General features: G+C 42.2%; 1 protein-coding gene and 1 long non-coding RNA gene across 8 annotated transcripts in view; one reads left to right on the forward strand and one right to left on the reverse strand.

Annotated features, from left to right (window-relative positions):
• EXPH5 (exophilin 5) overlaps positions 1 to 19239 on the forward strand; it is a 34369-nt gene that overhangs the window by 2462 nt on the left and 12668 nt on the right. For 3 of the 7 annotated variants that reach the window (XM_038175623.2, XM_038175644.2, XM_038175657.2), the window contains 2 exons: positions 13705 to 13862; positions 16025 to 16169. In XM_038175623.2, coding sequence (XP_038031551.2) covers positions 13705 to 13862; positions 16025 to 16169 — 303 coding nt within the window. Of the gene's footprint in view, positions 1 to 478; positions 501 to 1541; positions 1794 to 13704; positions 13863 to 16024; positions 16170 to 16289; positions 18000 to 19239 lie in introns of those variants that run through there. The other 4 variants (XM_038175639.2, XM_038175636.2, XM_027468525.3 and 1 more) reach the window with 4 other exon arrangements.
• On the reverse strand, positions 11153 to 12808 carry LOC140001342 (uncharacterized). Its single transcript, XR_011806513.1, has 2 exons — positions 11886 to 12808; positions 11153 to 11427 (listed from the first exon to the last, which is right to left on the reverse strand). It is a non-coding gene; the product is annotated as an uncharacterized lncRNA (long non-coding RNA).

Raw genomic sequence — 19239 nt, forward strand, 5'->3', positions numbered from 1 at the left:
GCATGAACACGGTCTTTCCAGTCACTTGTGCGCATTTGTCTAGCTGTGGGCTCAGCCAGAGCTGCACTTCGTGGTCTCTGCCCCCATTCCACTTGGTGCATCCCCAGCTCATCCTTTGGGTACCTCCAGCCCTTTCTCTGCTCCTTGGTGCTTGGCAGGCTTCACACCTTGGCGCCGGCAGGACCTCTCAGTTTTGCTTTTCCTTTTATACAGAAATGGCCTGTGACCTGTTGGACCCCTTCATTTGTTCTTGTTACTGAGGGCAAGCAGAGCTGATGCCGTTGGTTTTTTGCCCATTTTCTTCTTTCTAGTGCCCTCCCGTGGCCATGCTGAGCAATGCCTTTGAATTCAAGCCTTCAATTGCCTTTGAACAGCAAACAAACGTACCCAAGCTCCTTCTCCCACGAAACAGGTTCAGAGAAGCTGCAACAGTCAGCTTTGGTGCAACTCACATGACTGTACACTGCCATATACACTCAAAATAATACAGACAATAATTAGTAAGTACATATTTCATAATTCAAAAAAAATGCACATTAGTTTTGGACTTGGGTAACACCCAGCTTCAGTATCCTTTGTTGTTCATCAAATCCAGTCTCACACATAATACCCACTTGGAGAAAATCTGTAAGTATCAGTGTGGGAGGAAAAAAAAATTGAGTATATGGTCTAAAAAAATTCTACAGGAAGTTCTGGCTGAACATGAGGGGGCACTTCTTTACCATGAGGGTAACAGAGCACTGGAGGACGTTGCCCAGAGAGGTCGTGGAGTCTCTTTCTCTGGAGATATTCAAAACTCACCTGGATGCATCCTGTGCAATGTGCTCTGGGTGATCCTGCTTGGCAGGGAGGTCGGCCTAGATGATCTTCAGAGGTCCCTTCCAAGCTTGGCCATTCTGTGATTCTGTAGTAATAGTACTAAAAACAGAAGCCTAACTCAGTCACAAATTACTATTCTAATTAACTGGATTAGTGAAATTGATGACTTTGCCTCTGGAAGCAGGTTCCTTCTCCCAGATATTCCAATCATGGTTAGATGCCTAGGGGAAGATAGGGAGGCATCCAGCTTGTTCAGAGGACAGTGTCATGTTCAGATGGGTCCCAAACAATTCAATTTCCATAAGGATACAATGCTTGCTGTAGGTACAGGTAATGATAACACATGTCTGCTTTCAACACACAATGAATTAGTCCTAAAAATCATGACATAAACCATTCCAGATCTTATTTGATTTCTGGTTTCAAGGCTTCAGGGTACACCCTGATCAGGTTCTCAGGCTTTCTTCTACAGCTGCTGGGGACAGAAATTAAAAAACATTTGACAGCTGATATTTACATGCGAAGCCCCGGTTCCCAGAGGCTTAACAAACCTGTAGGTGCTTCTCCTTTCTGTCCTTTCTCCAAGAAGCCAACGGGTAGGGTAACCAGGGAGCCTACTTCCAGTCTCTTCAGGACAACCTTTTGGAGCCTGGCAGGTCGGAGAAGGACTGGCAGTCCGAACAGGAAGGCTCAGCAGCAGTAGGGCATGAAGCTGTAGTATTCAGAGGTGGAGCTGTTGCCTTTTATCTCCAGGGCAGCTCCTCCCTCTGCAGCGTGTGGAGAGGCAGGCAGTGCCAAAGCAGGTGTCCTTTCAGTCAGCTGTGGGGCTCCTGGTGATCCCTCCGACTGCAGAGGCTCGAGCTTGGTGTGGAGATGCTTCTCCCGTGCTGAAAGAGGGCAGGAAGTCAAGAGAAGAGCAACCAAGACAAGAGGAGCACGGAGACATGAAGCCAGCTACTTAAAAGAGGCAGCAGGTAGGGGGGCTGTGGCTGTGGCATGGGGAGAGCTAGCTAGTACATTTGCAAGAGATTGAAAAAATGAATGGTTGGGAGTTACGGTACAAGAGAGGGTAAATAGAGAGTGGATTCAGGCGGGCAGAAGAGCTCCGAGTTCTTTAATTGCTAACTTTTAGGAGATTCATCAGTTTTGTGTGATGGCTCCTACTATAACTACATACAGTGGCCTTCTGCCATTTTAATTTATTAATCCCTGAGAAAAAGGAAAGTACTATTACCAAAAAAAAATGGGAAAATAACACTGAAAGTAACAGAGCATGAGTAAGTGAGCAGGGAATTGAACCGACTTCCCCAGTCAGCAGTTTATTAGTTAGATCGTGTTTCTAGAAAAAAATATGCCTGCATTGTGTGAGGAATGTTCTTTGCTTGTTTCTTAGTAGGAAGAATGGAAAAAAAATATTACCAGCCCTAGAAAGTATCTTGGGTGTCAGCCACTGTTTATGAATGGGAATTGAAGGACAAAAAAAGGAAGAAAAAAAAAAAGGAAATGGAACTTTGGGGAGAAGAGAGCGCTCATTCCTTTTTCTTTTTTTTTGCTTGTTTTCAGATTGGTTTATGCTTTTGCATTTGCAGCAAAGGGAAGGCTTGTTTTCATTTTATACTCCCATTTAAAGATGAAAGTAAAGTAAATTAATTGGGAGACACACTCAGCACTACTCACCACTCCTCTCTTGGTGACCCATTAACATCATATAAATCACGTGAATCCCCTCCTTACTTTACTCTAGGCCGTCTCCACAACAAATCATGTGGACGTAGTTATTTTTTTACAGGAGCACAACTGTTCTCACTGCCTCGCAGTAGATCATTTACTGAGTTCATCCTTTGTTGCAACTAATTCTTCATTGTATTCTGTTGGCTGACATTTACTCTCATAGATCTGACTATAGATGACAAAACACTGCATAGGTAATGTATTTTTCCACTTTTTTTTTTCTGTACTTATAACGTCACATTGCAGCCATACTCAGCCCTGTTTTGGTGCTTCCATTATTTTGACTTGTTTACATTTTGAGAGGTCTGGGAGTTCATTCTTTAACCCCCAAAGTAATTTTGGCTTATGCACAGAGGTAGACCTGTTGACTCTTGCAGCCTCATGAAGACTAAGAATAACTTCTTGTATGTTAGAGATTTAGATTAGGGGCCATGCTCCTTATAATGAGAACAAATTTTTAGAATCAAAGCACTCGTAACCAGCATGGGTGAGGAGCAAGACACCAGGACACCAGCACTTGGGTACATTGCGGTTTCATTGGCGCACCCTCTGTGAACAAAGCATTAATAAAGGAATTCTTTCATAAGAGATACTCCACCCGGTACATTTCAGGGCACGATTGCCTTATTGTGCCTTGTTTATGAAGGAGATGCTATTATTATTTATTCCTGATACTGTGCCACTGGCATGGTTAGTGGTTTGTAAAGACTTAGGAAAGCAGGTCCTTGAAGCCCTGAAGTGCTAATATGCTAAGTAAGTACAAAGAGAAGTAAAATGGCAGGAAGGACTGTGATTTAAAAGTCTCTTCTCGGTTTGGTAAACAATTACATGTCATAAATAGTCCCACCTTTGGACTCCCCTTGTTTGAGCGCAGGTTGTTGACCATAACTGGAAGCAAATGGTTAATTTGCTTATCAAGATACCACCACAGTTGTTCCTCACAGCTATTTTTGAATAATAAGCCCTTCACAGAGGGGCTTGAAATAGAGGGCAATGACTTCACGTGAGCTGAGGAAGGGCAGGTGGATTACAGGCTGCAGGGGAGCAGCTGCCATTTTCTGTTTCGGTTGTAGCCGCGTCGATCTGTTCTAGGTAACCTGATGTCTGTTAATATGTTTTACGTTTACAGAGCAGGCTCCACATAGCATTGCTGACAGATCTCTAGTCTTGTCTGTTCATAGTGAATTTCTTTCAGTGTTAGGACAGATTTCAGCGTTATGACAGCTGTGTGCTTCTTTGTGTTTGAGGGCCAGGGTTTTCTACAGCACGTGTGGTGGCATGTGGTCCCAGGAAGGCTTTTAATGGTGTGTTGAGTTCGGAGGAGCCTGTCTGGTCCAGCACTTGTCTGTGTCTGCCTTCCTAACGCTGTTCCGGCACTACTCCCAGGGAGCTGGGGCAGCAGGAGCCGTGGGTCCCCTCACAGGGCCATCAGGGCAGGGCCTCACCACCGGCGCCCTTCGCACCTCAGCCCCATTGTCAGATAGGGCTGTCGTGACACAGGAGCACTTAGACCAGGCTGTGAAGTTGCAGCAGGGTCAGGATGAGGTCCGGTGATGCTGACTGGGGTCAGCCACGCCCCCGTGATGCCAGGCAGGCCAGGGGTGATGGAGCTGAGGCCAGGTGGGGACATCAGCCAGGGGTCTGGACCCAGAGCAGCAGGGCCGTGGCCATGCACAGACAGCAGTGACACATCTGGGCCGTGGCTCGGGCATGGTACAGAGTGACAGCTTCTGCTTAAAAGCAGCTCCCAGGGGAAGGAGAGACACAGTCTTTGCTGACGCCTCTAGCTTGCTTCACAAGAGCTTTCTCCAAGGCTACCAGCGCTGCTCTTCCCAAGCTGGCCCAGTGCCCGGGCTGTCAAACCTGCAGGAGTGGCAAGGACACACTCAGGGCTTTTCCACTTTTATGCCAGAGTTCAAACTAGAGTATGCATTTTTATGTGACAAAAAGTTGCAAAAATGACAATTAAATTGATAATGATTATTTAGACTACTTGCTGATGGCCCTAGGGGTGCAAAAAAGAAGGTACTTGCTGAAATGAATGAGATTTAAATCCAGGGTTACCTTTAAGCTTGTGGGTAGATATTTTCTAAGTCCAAGCTTAATTAAGAAAGTAAAATTATTTTGGTTTTGCCTACGTAGATAAATTAAACCAGGCTATGATAACAAGTGGATCAGGTCAGTTACAGCAGTGCACACTAGTGCCAAACAGTCTGATCTCGTCAGTGATTTGTTAATTTTTTTTTTTTCAGTGGAGTTGTGGCCTGGTGAAGGATTAACACACCTTGTAGGAAGTCCGTGCACTTCCCAGGTTTGAGCTTTCTAGCAGTAATGTTTGTGTCCTCAGCACCCTCTCTCTCCTCCGCAATTCAAGTCACCGGAGCTGCAGAAGGTAGCGCCAGTGAAATGTAACCTGTGCTGCCTGTCACGGCCATAAAGAAGGAGATGAATATTGGTCTGCAGAGAGTAGTTTTGGAAGGAACTCAAAATTTGCAGGTGCTGACAGCTTCTACATACTGTGTCCCAACAGTTTGAGGTCCTTGCGCATATTTCAGGAATATTAAATTGGTAGTGCCAGGAAATGAAAACTGTTGCAGAGGAATAGGGCTGATACGTGTTTGTTGTGGATGGATATTTCCCCTGGTATTGGCACAGCTGTGCTGCGCTGGTGTTTTCAGGTTGTGTCTGTAGTCTTGTGAAAGACTGCAGCACGTGTGGGAGTCACACCTAAGCAGGGGTTTTGGTGGGATTGTGTTTTCTGTGGTGAAGCCTGAGGAGCCGTAGCTTGATAGTTTTGGTTCCTGAGCTACATAACGTGAAGTCTGTTGTGGGTCCATCTAGACATGCAGCACTTGCACTTCTCACAATACGGATTTCCAGTAAGAAATGTTGTATATAAAGCAGGGGAAAATCAGGAACTTTTGCTGAGGATTTGTTCATTTAAATGTTCACATAAAATGTGTTTCTGATCCTTTGTCACTAGACTGTTATATTAACACTGTTAAATGTAATAGCTCTACTTAAATGCCTGCATTTAAAATTCCTACCTGGAACTATACTCTTTTGATGAGTCTTACCTCAGAAATAACCAGGTATGTGTATTGGTATCATACTAACTGACCAAACACATCAAAATCACAAAATAAAAGCTAAGAGTAAATGATGAAAAACTGCAATATATTTGTACTTTATTGCATCTAAATTACACTCAGTTTAATTTGTGGTTGGAATAATCAACCCATTGCAATATTTCTGCTTGCTGTATCTTTGGATTTCTAGGTAAAGGGGCCTGAGTGCAGAGAGCTGCAGTCTGGCAGAGCTGCAGCAGCATGGCTGGTGGGCTCTGTGTTCTGTTCCTTCCTGTGTTGTGGACTTGAATGAACTTAAAATACATTTTTATATGCATATATATGTCTATTAAAATTATATATATGTATATATGGTTTATAGCATAATACTACTTATGTTTTTATAATATTGCTATCTCCTGAGATGTAATAAATTCAGAGCCACTACAGCAGGGGCTGTATAAGTATACTATATATATATGTATATATATATAGGTGTAATATATGTTTATTTCCAAATGAAAAATGTCCACTGTGTCAACTTCCAGAGTCTCTGTTCCTTCTTATGACTGCTTTCCTTAACTTAAAGCAACATAAGGCTTTTGTTGTGTTACAGTAACACATAAACAGTGTACAACACCCTGACCTTCTGTATTACATCTGTTGACCAGAATCTTGCTTCAGATGTGTGTGAGACTCTGCACAATTACCTGAGGTTTCTAAGGTGTATTTTGAGAGCCTTAGGCTTCAAGCTTAGCCCTGTGCCATCGGATGTCTAAGGCTATCTGGAGTCTCTAAATTCTAGAGGTCTGTCCCAGTCCATTGGCCATCATACACAAGTCTGCTTGCAGCGATGGGACTTTCGTCTTTACTTGAAACCAACTTCCATTATTCAGCATTTTCATCTATTCCTGTTTCTTTTGCTTTGTTTATTTGCTTTGTTTATTTATTTTCTCCTATATTGTTAACTAGGAAATATTTTGCATACATAAAGTCATGCCACCAATATGAGAAACAGCATCTACATTGTGTCTTTGTAAGGCAGTTAAATTTATGGCTGACCTGCAGATTACTTGCATAGATGGCTGTCTCTACGCTATCAGTGTTTGTAAAAGGTCCCACAATCAGCTAGCAGTTCAACCCTGGAAGAGTAAATAGGTCTGCTGTTAATCATTACCTCCAGATGTACCAGAAGACCTGATTCCCAGCCTTGCAACCAATCTGCCCTTCCTACCCCAGCACTGTATTGGAGCAGATTTGTCTCAGATTTCCAGACATCCATTCCGGACCAGCCCCGCTCGTCTGGCTGTGCATGCTGACTGCATTCATTAATGTAGTCAAAATGTTCAAAGACCTAAAATTCACTGCATATGGGGGATACCCGGTATACATCCATATTTCTGTGCAAGGCTTCTGGGACAGAAATTTAGGAACCCAAAACTTATTCCTGTCACACAGTGTTTTGGATTGAGACTACATCTTTCCCTACAAATGAAACAGAAACTGCATGGAGGATTATATCCATTGCACTGATTAGTGTCTATTAATGCTTATGGAAATTCCTATTAATAAAGTCATCTCATTAGAGATATTAATTACTACAGTTCAGAAGCTATGTGACACACTAAGGAATGATAGGTAGCCTTCCTTCCCATTGCATCATGAATTTGTTTTGTTATTACCACATAATATTGGCAGGTAGCTTGTGAGTATTGACACCGTAATAAAGTGACACCATAATAAAGTGACACCCTTTACCATGCCCATCTGATTTTGACAGGTCATTTACAGAAAGATTGTAAATCATCTGTGAAACATTCTTGCATTAGAGCTTCCACCTACTTCGCACTCCATGTAGTGAAAATAGCAGAGAATCAGCCCAACCTGGAGACTTGCTGACAGCCGTGACATTACCAGTGGCTTTTGACCTCATTCACTCTTGTTGACCAAAGGACTAAAAGCTTTCATATTCTAAATATTTATAAACTCAGTGAAAAGTTGTATGCTTACAGCCTCTTCTGTTTCTTCCAATAGGGCTAAAATGATTTTCACTGTAAACCCAGCACAGCTGCTTTAAAAAAAAATATATATATTAAAAGCAATGTTCTGAGCCTCTGCTAAAGCTTGAGATGGATGATCAGTTCCCATGATCTATGTTCACAGTGCTCTGTGCTTTAAAAAGTGAGTATTATGAAGACAGTCATTGAGCTCCAGATTTCTGAGCTTTAGCTGAGAACTGTTTCTGATGTGCTAGAGCAGAGGGAAGGTATGTGGTCAGCACAAGAATGCCTGTCCTTGCCCCTGTGACTGCCACTGGCAACTCCTTACAACATTTTGTAATTTTATGCTCCAGAGGAAGGTGTCACTGTGCTCTTGCCCAGGGAACAAAAGCTTCAAGCAGAAATGGAGGATTGGACTCACTGAAGGAAAACAGCAGCTAGAACAAAAGTCTGCAGTGTGTTCATTGTGTGTAGTGTCATGTTAGAAGTTAATGCTTTGCAGAAAAAAAAAGAGGTAACTTTTAGCCAGTGTACTTAGGGTGCTCAAGTTAAAGAATGCAGACACAAAAGACATCGTGAGTTACGATGGGAGTCCAATTATAACATTCCATGCATGCTGATACACTCAACCCACAGAGACTGAGATTAATCAATGTACACTTTGCCACTACTTTCGGCTTTCTTAGAGCAGGTGATGGGCTTTAATATAAGGAATAAAACCACTGAAAAAAGTGCTGCTCTTAATTTGTTATGTCTCATGGATATGCTGGCACTTAAATGATATGGGATGCTGCCGATTATTCCTTTGTTGAGAGTTCTGAAGCTTTGAGAAGTGCCACAAGACTTTTACAAATATAACAGTGAATTATAGAAGATTCCTGGGTCACATTTTGTGTGTTTGTTTGTTTGTTTGTTTTTCCTACCTTTTAATTAAAAAGAGAGGTAGAAATGGAAGGACTTTCCTATGAGCAGACAGGGTGGGACTTCAGTAAGGGCAGAAAAGGCTTTCTGCCTTTAATGCACATATTCCTGGTCTGTATCTATGACACTCATAGCAAGACTTAGTGTGGCTCTGGTATCTGTTGTCAGTAAAGCGTTGTGGGGACAAAATGACGTGAGCTGTTTGCAGCTACCTGCTTAAGTAACCTTACTTGTGTCTACAGGGCTTCTGCCTCCTAAAATGTACAGTTCGGGAAGAAAAGCTAGAGAGCTTATTTCCCTTTTCACTTTCTCCTCACTTACTTCTGGTTTTGCACATTTTCAGAGCCTCAACATTTAGGGATAATTCTGAGCTGTCAACTTGATGCATCGGGCAAAGTGGGACTGAAAACATATCCCATATACTTCAATGTCAGGCTGATTTCCCCTGTCCTGAAGGTGAACCTTTCCTGGTACTTCCAGTTACTCCGCTCCATCCAGCAGTGTCACCACTAGGTGACTCCCCAGCAGCCTGTTGAACACGGTGAAAGTCAAGCCATTAGATTTGTTGGAATTTGGGGCATGGTTAGAAAGAGATGCCAAACCAACGCACTCTGCTCTTCCTTGTTGTGGCATGAACCTTTGCCCTTATTTATTTTTGGTTTTATTGGTCAGATACTCAGACTAATACGTTTTCTGAAGGCAACTTAGTGTGTTAACGGGCTGAACAAAATCAATACATAATTTAAAAAAATAGCAGCAGTAATGTTAATAAAAAATATGAAGACTTAGTAAGAAAACAAGTATTTGGGAAGAAGAGAAAATGCAATCTGATTGATTTGCATTGACCCAGCAGGTTAGATTCCAGCGTTATTGCCAATGCAACATTTTGTTAATCAAATGAGAGGAGACCTTGGTTTTCCAGGGAAGGCTTAATTCTACAAATACAAAGGCCAAATGAAAAACAAGTGGCTTTTCAGCTTGGACTTTTCCCACTGCCTTGTAGTGTGCGCAACCAAAACATTGGAGTCAGTTTACCCCTCTGATTCACGTACTTGTGTATACTGTTTTACATATAATAATGAAGATGACTTGCTTTATTGACATTAACCAAATAGAAAACAGCAAGAAAGAAAAATAAACAAAAGATTGCTTTAACGTGAGTAAAAAAATACCAGCTACAGAGAATGAATAATGCCTTGGAAAATGAGCCGACTGTCTGACTTGCTAGGAAAAAGCATCTGAGCTCTCCATGTTTGTTTCTCTTCCTGAGAGGATTAACCGGATACAGAAGCTTCACTGGCACTGTAGAAAACAGAATATAGTGGGTTTTTTTTTGCTATTAGATGTGATATGGTGGATAATAGTTTATATATTTATTTATTTCAGCTGTGGTGGTCTGATGTTGTCAGAAATACTTCTTTCTCTATTTTTTAAATAAGATGGCAACCTGAAAGAAGGCCTTTAAATGATGTTTTTGTCAAAGTGAAATATAAGAAAATGTTCTTGCATATGCTTTATAGAATGTTATCCATTGCTGTGATAACAGACATAGTTTTCCAGAAAATGAACTGGCCGTGCAAATGATAAAGATGCACAGTTCGTCTGTGTGGCATAATGCATGGAGCAGTGGGAAGGTGGGAAAGTTGAAGCAAAATGCTGGGAAAGAACTGGTTCTCCAGGCACTGTTTTTCAGCATCTTAGCCTTTTCTTGCTGACAAAGTGAGGAATATAAACAAAGTAAAGACACAAGCTTCTTTTAGGTGGCTGTTTTTGCAGATTAATTGCCCTGATGTAGCTGTTACCTAATGCTTTCGGCACAGGTTTTATGTGCAGTCCTTTCAGCTTTGCCTTCCCAGACACTGAGGGCTTTGATCTGATGAGCAAACCCCGCTCTGCTTCCCGGCCAGCCTGGCGCAATTCCTCGTGCTCAGTTCTCTCGTGAGGTGTGTGCTAAGAGCTGTTTAGTGCCAAATCTTGCTTCTACTGAAACCAGCAGCTTCTGCTTTGACAAAAGTGGGATTGAGTTCCCTGGTCCCTGCGAACAGATCTTCTATTTGGCAACCCAGTTTGCCTTCTGCATTTGTCTTCTGCTCTGTGTTCAATAAGGAGATGATAGAGAAAATACTTTTCCTCTTACGGCAGCAATTAAAGCTCCTTATTATCCTAGCAGGAAGTGACGGGGAGGCTGCAGATCTTTTGACAATATTTGTGATAACCCACATGAAAGCCTAATGCATACAACCATATAGGTTAGCTTTTCCCTGGAGGAGTCTGTGCAAGAAATACTGGGACGTGCTTATGCCAAGAAGGAAGAGATGTTTGGAAAAACACCGCAAAGGAATTGCTCCCAAGTGATTCACTAGTTTAGATGTGTAGGATAATTGATGGGAAAAGTTGAAGAGGTACAGTCTGCGAAGCCATGCTGGATCGCTGCCTGCCCTGGTTTGTGGCACGGGCTCCGTGTGTGCCAGGAGCGGAGCTGCCTTTAATCCTGCAGAAGCTGATGGTGGTTGTGCCTGGCACAGTGGGGCTGCCCCCTCCCAGGGGGGGAAGTGGCTCAGAGTGTCCAGGAAAAGGAAGGAGGAAGAAGGATGGATGGAGCAGACAGGGAAGTAGGATTAATGTATTTGGTTTAGAGGGTATTTAGGTGTTTTGACACTCCTACGGAGCAGTGTCTCAATCTATAATTTGCAATCCAAGTAACAATAGCACTGCCTCAAAGGCAAGTTCGTTGCAACGCTGACTGCAGATACCATCTTCTGGTGTAATTGTTTCTCGAGACGGGCTTCCCTTGTAGTTCACAGCCATCCTTCATTGGTACCGTGAGGGGGCATGCAGACGTGACAGAGCAGGTATGTAGTGAAATGAGGTGGTTTGGCCGGGAGCCACTGCAAATGAGAAATATTTAATGGTTGTATGATACTGCAGTTACAAATATATAAATATTATTCCATACTCACATAACTGTACATATATAGGGTTCCACATGGGGGTGTGCATCTGCGTGTAAGTACAAATACACACAAGCAATTCAAAGGATTTAGTTCATGAGCTGGGGATGGCAGCACAATTAAAAGCAGCACATGCACACATAATGAGTAGAGATAATGTATATGTACTGGTAAAGATTTACAATGTTTAAATGTTAATGTCAGGGTTTGAGCAATTTTTTTAATATATTTTTCCGTCTCAGGCACGTTCATGCAATGCCTATATGGTAGACGCTAGAGTAAGTGTTTTTTACAATTTTTTTTCTTCTATCCACAGGGCACACATTTAAAGCAAATAGATACTTGTATATAAATGATGTAGGAATTCCCCACAGTGAGTACGTTGGAGAACTCACCTGGGAGAGCAATCCTGGAAGGTTGTGCAGGGAACACGGGTGTGTTTTTGGCTGTTACCGTGAGGTGTCACCCTGCTAAACGCCATCGCACCCATCTGGCCCGCGCCGGGCTGGCGTCCTCCAACCAGCCAAATCCCACAGCTGTACAGACATACAAGCTGTCTGCCCTAAATTATTTCATTCCTGCTTAGGTTGGCAAGGAAAACAGTTAATTCGGGTTGTGTTAAAGGACCGCAGGAGGCGGGTTGGGTCGTAGGAGCTGGTCTCCACGTCCAAGCCTTCTGCGGCGATGGCCCTGGCTGCAGCCGCCCCACAGGCCTGGCTGCTCCTCAGGCCCCGGGTCCCCTTTGCTAAGGCCGCCTCAGTGAGGTCATGGAGTTGGCGCCCGAGAGCGCTTTGTTCATCTCCTCCTGCTGGTCTGTGTTACTGCGAGGCTGCTCTCCGTGCTGCAGATGGCGTTCGTTGTGCTTAACCATTCCCACAGCACGGCAGTATCTGTGGTGATAACATTTTTGCCTTTGTAAGAAGTTTATTTGAAATGTCAAGTGCTCCTGCATGAGTCTGTTGATCTTCTTCAAGAGAAATACTCATTTAGCAAAAATGTGGCTTTCCTGCCCTCCTATTCTTCAGAGGCTGCCGGATGAACAGTAGGTGCTAGTGTGGACAACACAGTCTGTATTGATTCCAGATGGACGTACAGCCATTTCCAGGCTAGACGATTAATTTCAAGTTTGTTTTGTGAAGTAATGTTGTTTCAATGACAGAAAGGGAGTTTTTATTCAAGTTGCTAGCTGATAAATGTACGTTCACTGAAAGAATAAACATATGTCTCTGTTCCTGGACATGGGTTTTACCACAGCTTAAGACGGAAGATTTACATGAGCGCCTCGGTAAAACATGGGTATTACATCTTCAGGCTGTGCACCAAGTCTTGCTGTGTTGCCACCAGAGCAGGCTGGGGTGTGGATCTCCCACATTTAAATTTGTACTTCAGGCACTTGTGTGATGTAATTTGAACACAAGTAAGTTGCGCTATCCGGACTTCTTTGCAAGTGTACATTATTCTTTTATGTCCACATAAACAGTACAATCCTGTGACCTCTTGGTATGAAAACTGAACCTGCTGCTAAGCAGCTTCTTCATTTGATGCCACATGTGTGTACCTTGTTCAGTCCTCTCGTCTGCTTGGTAGATCATCCATAATCATTGTTAGCTGCTTACATACATATTAAACACAGGCAGGATCACTATGCAGCAAGGAAAGAGGAAAATGTGATAAACTCGTTGGACATGTTGCGTGTATACCTATTAGCTGAACGCAGTATTTATTTTGTCTCTTTACAGAGAAAGCATGTGGTGGGCCCCGGTGAGCTTCCTTGTGAAAGTCGGAATAATCTCATTACTGTTACTGCTTAAATGAGTGGATAAATATTTTAAGAATTGCTTTGTTACAGTATTATTTATTTTAATTCGATTATTGCCTGAACCTAATCTTACTTTCAATTAGTTTTATAATGCTTATGAATTATTACCTCATTTTGCAAGGAAGAAGGATGTGCTTTGAGGCAGAGAATAATGCAAGCATATGAGTAGTCCAGTTAAGCTAGTCACACAATCTCATTGTTAAGCTGGAGAGCTCTGCTCTCACAAGTCTTTCATGTGATTGCTCTGAATGTATCACGTCCCACTGCATTTTCTTTTCAGACATACTATATGTAGAAATATACTTTAAATACTTAAACAAGAGTACCTAATAATATACCTGTAGTATCTCAAATGGCTTAAAAATAAATTGTATTGTTTTTTTTTTCCTTTCTAGAAAACTTCTGGAGAGAAAGAAGTCTGAAACAGGTCTGCAAGGGGTGACTGGAGAATGGTTTGAAGAAATACAAAGAAAAAAATTTCAGAATAACACTGATGTCAATACAATGCTAAAGCCACCATTAGAGCATCAGCTAAGGAACAGCAAAAAGACCAGTAAGTTGCATTTTCCCAGTTCCTTACCTATATGATAATGGTCATCAAACCAACGTCTTAGAGCATTTCAGAATTTAGTGGGTAAGGAGTTTCTGACATGGCATTGAGTTTTTTCTCATGTCAAAGTTTTGCCAAAACTACGTTTTCAAAATGAGCATGTGTCTTTAAGCAGATTCTGTTAAAAGTAGAACTGTGAGTCACAATAGAAAATCCACAATATTCTCATTCCATAATTGCTTTTATTACAGTGGTGGTTTCCCAGTTGATTTTGTACAAAATCTGTTTCAGCCTTAACCTGGTTTTCTTAAAGAAACTAAAAGCACCTACATGACATTTGGAATAGGTAGGTAGTCTGGGTTTGGGTGAGAGACTGTATTGGCAAACAACTTTTCCTGGTAGCACTGGGTAAAAGGCACACTAGTGCTGATTATCAGGGCAGGGGACACAGCCCGAAAAGCTGGGCTGCCTGAGAAGCAATGGCTAGAGATCTCATTTCAAAGGTGGTGTTGCCCATCCAAAATGAACATGCACAAAAACCATGGTAACTCTACCAAACACAGCATCTATGTTGCCGTGTTGCCTTTTTCATCTTCCCTCCAGGTAGTTTTCATGCATGATGTATGCTTTTATGCCATTCACGTTTCTGCACATTTTTCACTGAGGTCTTCTATCTGAGCCTCGTAGCAAGTAGAAGAACCACTTGAAAAGAACTGTATTTCAAAAGAAAAGTGAAAGACTACAAAATTTTGTGAAATTAGAGCCCTCCACAGAACCTCTCTCTTTCCTGCCTGTTTACACCCCAGCATCCCTGCTAGTCCACAGCTATCTACTGTTTTTCTCTTTCAGAGGTGGTCTAATTGGTGCATTAGCTAACTCAGCTCTGTGTGATTGTTCAATGGTATTTAACTTTGAAAGCTGCTCTTTTTATTTCAGATCTGAAGAAGGGGTTGTGTGCCTCAAAGGCTGCTCTGGTATTTCCAACTGTATGAGTTGGTTTAACAAAAGGTACTACTTCTACCCACGGGTCTTGCTCTGCCTACATCCCTAGACCATCCTGGCTGTGGCAGAGCGCTGATAGGACTCTCCTGATGTCACCTTCATTGTCAAGTCAAACAATGACACCAAGAAGTTAAGCTCTGAAAGGGGTAAAGGATGCAGCATTTCATAATACGTGATTGTCACTGAAGTGAAAACAATTACACGTGGGATTTAAGTCATGTGACATATTCATTTTATGTTGGACTTAATCCAAAATACTGCCTCACGCTGTTTTTATCGGCGACATTTTGCTTCCGTTTCTGTTTTTGCTTTCTCCAGTGGTCATTGGATAAGCCATTTTCAGGGTGTTGTGTTGTCTCAGACATGATGTTTTAAATAGGAAAAAAAAAAAATGCAGTGAATCCTGAGTGAGTCTTTGTTTCCTTATGTCCTGTAGTTTCCTGTGGAATATTTTAGTAGCAAACCCTGCAGTTCCTTTCCCTAACCTGTGAGCAATTCCCAGGGATTGCCAGCTTCTTCTACAGGCAGCCTGGGTTTATTCCCAATGGCTTGCTACAGTTGAAGAAATCAAATCATATGCTTCCGAGAGAAATCATTCATGATATATGGCACTTAAAACAGCAGTTCTGATGGGCAGTTTGCAGCAGAAGATTTACACTAGTGCCTTGGAGTGGCCCAAGAAATCCCATCACAAGGAATTGCATGATACACAGTACTGAATTCCTGTTAGGTAGTCACACCCGCAGTCCTTTAAACCATTGTACATTCAAGGTTCTAATATTTATATTTCTTGTAAAAGCAGGAAGAAAGTGACTAATGATTGTGGTTGCCTCAGTTTTCAAATGTTCATTTTAAAATGTTTCTGGTTTTCAAATTGTTGAGTGCTGATTACTTTCTGAAAAGGAGCCTCCTTTATCTCACATGTGCCACCTAAAAACAAGAGTACTTTTTGAAACTTTAGACCTGTTCATCTTTCTCTTAGCCTTCTAGTTAGGCATTAGAAAGCAGCATGTCACATACTCTGTCCAAAAATGTAAAAAATTGGATTTTACTGGTATAAAAGGTAAGCGAAAGTGAATTGTGAAAGCGTAATGTTTAATGTACACTTTAATACTGCTTTTAATAAGAACGTGAAGCAAATCAATTTTTTATAATATTTTTAGATCACAAAGAATTTAAAATGTCATCCCACACAAATCCTCAAGCACAAAAGAACACTTCCGCTTCCTTTCTGGGATTCAGATCACCTTTTGCTTGGCTTTTCTCCTTTAGAAAATCAAGGAAAAACCAGACTCAGAAGCAACCACGGTAAGCTATGATAAGAACATGTTATTTCTAACTTTAAAAAGTGTGTAAATTGTTCTGTTTAGAAGAATTAATTTAATTTAAAATTAATTTTTCTGTCTCTTGCCTTTCACCTTACCAGGAAGGTTGCCATTTTACTTGGTAACGTAATGAGAGATTATCTGTTGTGTGTCAGAAGAGTAAGGATTAAGTGGCAAGTAATAGCTACAGTCTCTTGGCTGAATCTGTTCTATTCAGGTTTTGCATAGAGGTTTTAGGTGTATTACAGCCCGTAGACTTAGCAGTGGCTGCATTCTGCTTAATTCCTCTGCAGGAGGAGAAGATGTAAGGTGCATGGGGATGTGGTGCCCTGTAGCAGTGATATAACAGGGAAGCATCGGTTTCCCAGGCCGTGGCAGGGAACATGGGCCGCAGGCAGCTCTACTGCAGCAGTTCCCACTGTTTCTAGCCCAGAGGCAGCTTAGAGCTGGGCCCGGAGCTCAGCTGTAGCCAGCCAAACCGGGCGGCTCCCGATGCTTTTGTCTTGGGTGCTGTGTCAGGGCTTTGGTTCCTACTGGAGCGGTACCAAGGATGGGCTCATCCGCAGCACGGGAGCTGTGGTGTTGGAAGAGCATCTTTCTCACCATCCACAGGGATAAAGCTACTGCTGCGAGGGTAGAGGGGCTGCACTCAGGCCTGACAGGCTGACTGTTATCTCCTAATTTTGTCCAGTGTGGCACAAAATGCTGATTTTCATGCTGTTTGAGGGCATTGGGCTGGTTTTCTGGTCCCTGCCTGGGGCTCCTGGGTGTCACTGAGTGGCACTGAGACAAGGAAAAGCTCAGGTGAACAAAGAGAGGGAGCACAAGCCTCTGAAGAAATGGTGATTAGTGGGATAACGAGGTTTTGTGGCACAGCAGCTTGCAATTGCAGAGTGTTTGTATCAAAGCAAGAGATGTGAGGAGAGGCAGCAAGTTTACCTTCGTGGCTGTTTGCTGGTAACAGTTCTTCTACATAGCAATGCAGCACAGGGAAAACAAACAAGCAAACCACCATTTGCAGAGTTCTAACACTGACACCTGTCTGTGCGATCTGCTCCCTCCTTCGTCCTTTGTCCCGTGACAGGGTAATGCCCCGTATGCTGGGACATGGCGCAAGGCTGTGGGCACGCAGGGCACCAGGTCAGCAAGTCCCTTGCCAAGAGGCACCTTGGTACCGGAGAGTCAGATCTCCAGGGTTCTTCGTACTGGCGTGCTGCAAGGCAGCTGAAAAAGGTGTAGGCTTTGCTCTAGAGCCTAAGCATTGGAGCAATTTTTTACTTAAAAAACAAACAGAGAACAATTCATACATGCTCATTTAATCAGCCCTTTTAACAGGTATTTACCTTGCTTTTCTACAGAAAATCTATCCTATCTTCGATTCCTATGCCTTTGGTTTTTTACAGCGCACAGCTTGAAAAATAAACAAGTCCGTCCTGACGTGTAACTGAGCTGATTGCCACATTTTCTAGTCACGCCTCTCTGTCGAAAACTTCCCCCACCCTCTTCTAGGTGTTGCCGTGGCATGTGGTTTGCTTGATGCATAGACAAAGCACTGAAATAATCTGCCTCTCACCAGGTAGAGTTATTCTGGAGAGTTAGTGAAGTGCAGTAGGAGGCAGCAGTGTAAATCCTGTAAGTACGTCTATCTGGCAGAAGCTTTTAACTAGCTAGGCATCAATGGCTGTTTAGAGGGTCCTTTTTGTGCTGGAAAGACATTTTCCTCAGCTGTGGTGGTGTTCTGCTGTGAGAATAAATTATGGATGCTGCAAAACAGAATATGCATATGTGGAGATACAGGAGATGCTAATAAAAGGTTTGTAACTGGAGTTTGAAGGTAACCAAATGTTTGATGATATGTGTTTCAGAAATGATCGATGTTCCTGAATTTGTTATTACTCTTTTCTGATATGTAAGCTTTATTCATTCTGGAAGAGAAATGCTGTTTAATCGTGTTTTCAGCATGTTGGTGTTACGTGTCTGCTGCTTAGCTGGCTTCTAAGGTAATACTGATAAGGATAGTATAGAAGAAAACGGATTGCAATCTGACATTAGACAACTTGGATGTGGCCTGGGGAAGACAGGTGCCGCAGTGAAAATAGCAATTTGCAGCAGATTTCAGGTCGTGGTCTTACATTATCGTTATCAGTTGTGATAGTAGTAGAGTCATACATACTTTTAATCTTACACTCTCTTGTCGCAAACTAGATACATATGTATATGTAAGTGAAAATGTTTAACGAATAACCTCTTGCTTTTCTGAAGTAAATAGTGGTTTTTCTGATGGCAAATGTTTTTGAGCTTGAGAAAGTTTAACTCCTTGGCTTATTACGGGTAATAGATAATGTTTACATGTGTGTGTGCCTGTGTGTCTGTGCACTAATGTAAACATTGCTTAAAAACCTTAACCAAAAGAGAAACTTCCTAAAATTACTTTTTCCTAAAATGTAACAATGTGTCTCTGGAACGAAATAAAACTTTAATTTTTGGAACGCTGAAAAACTTGAAAGAGTGAAAAAAAAATGAGGCAGGTAAGGAGGTGGAGAGATTGGTATGGGGAAAAGATTAAAATAACCTTGTCTGTGTAAGTTGGCAGGGAGGAAAATAAATCAGGATACAATGACCAGTTTTTTCTCAAAGAACAGTGACAACAAAGACGTGGAGGAATTTAGAATAATGCCAGAGGTGCAAATGAAAATTTAATTTTTGTCTAGACTATCAGAAGATATTTCTCACTGAAGAGTCTGCTTCGTGTAGGCTTCATTGCGTGGAGCAATTAATTCTGCACCAGGCACAGCACCGAGCAGGGAGAACAGTAGGGAGCAGCTTTGCACAGTAAAGCTGAAGAAGAGAGCTTCTAGCAAAGCTTTTGCATTTTTGTTATGCATATAATGAAAATTGAGATAACTCGCTAAAGCACAGGTTTTCATTGAACTTGGTTTGCAGGAAATCATCATAAAAATTCTGAAACATGAGTTTAATTCTTAATCCGTGGTAGAAGCATTAAAATATATTCAATATCATTTTAGTATAAAACAAGAGTTGCATATACCTCT

Source organism: Anas platyrhynchos, chromosome 1, assembly GCF_047663525.1.
Source record: "Anas platyrhynchos isolate ZD024472 breed Pekin duck chromosome 1, IASCAAS_PekinDuck_T2T, whole genome shotgun sequence".
NCBI classification, from domain to species: Eukaryota; Metazoa; Chordata; class Aves; order Anseriformes; family Anatidae; genus Anas; species Anas platyrhynchos.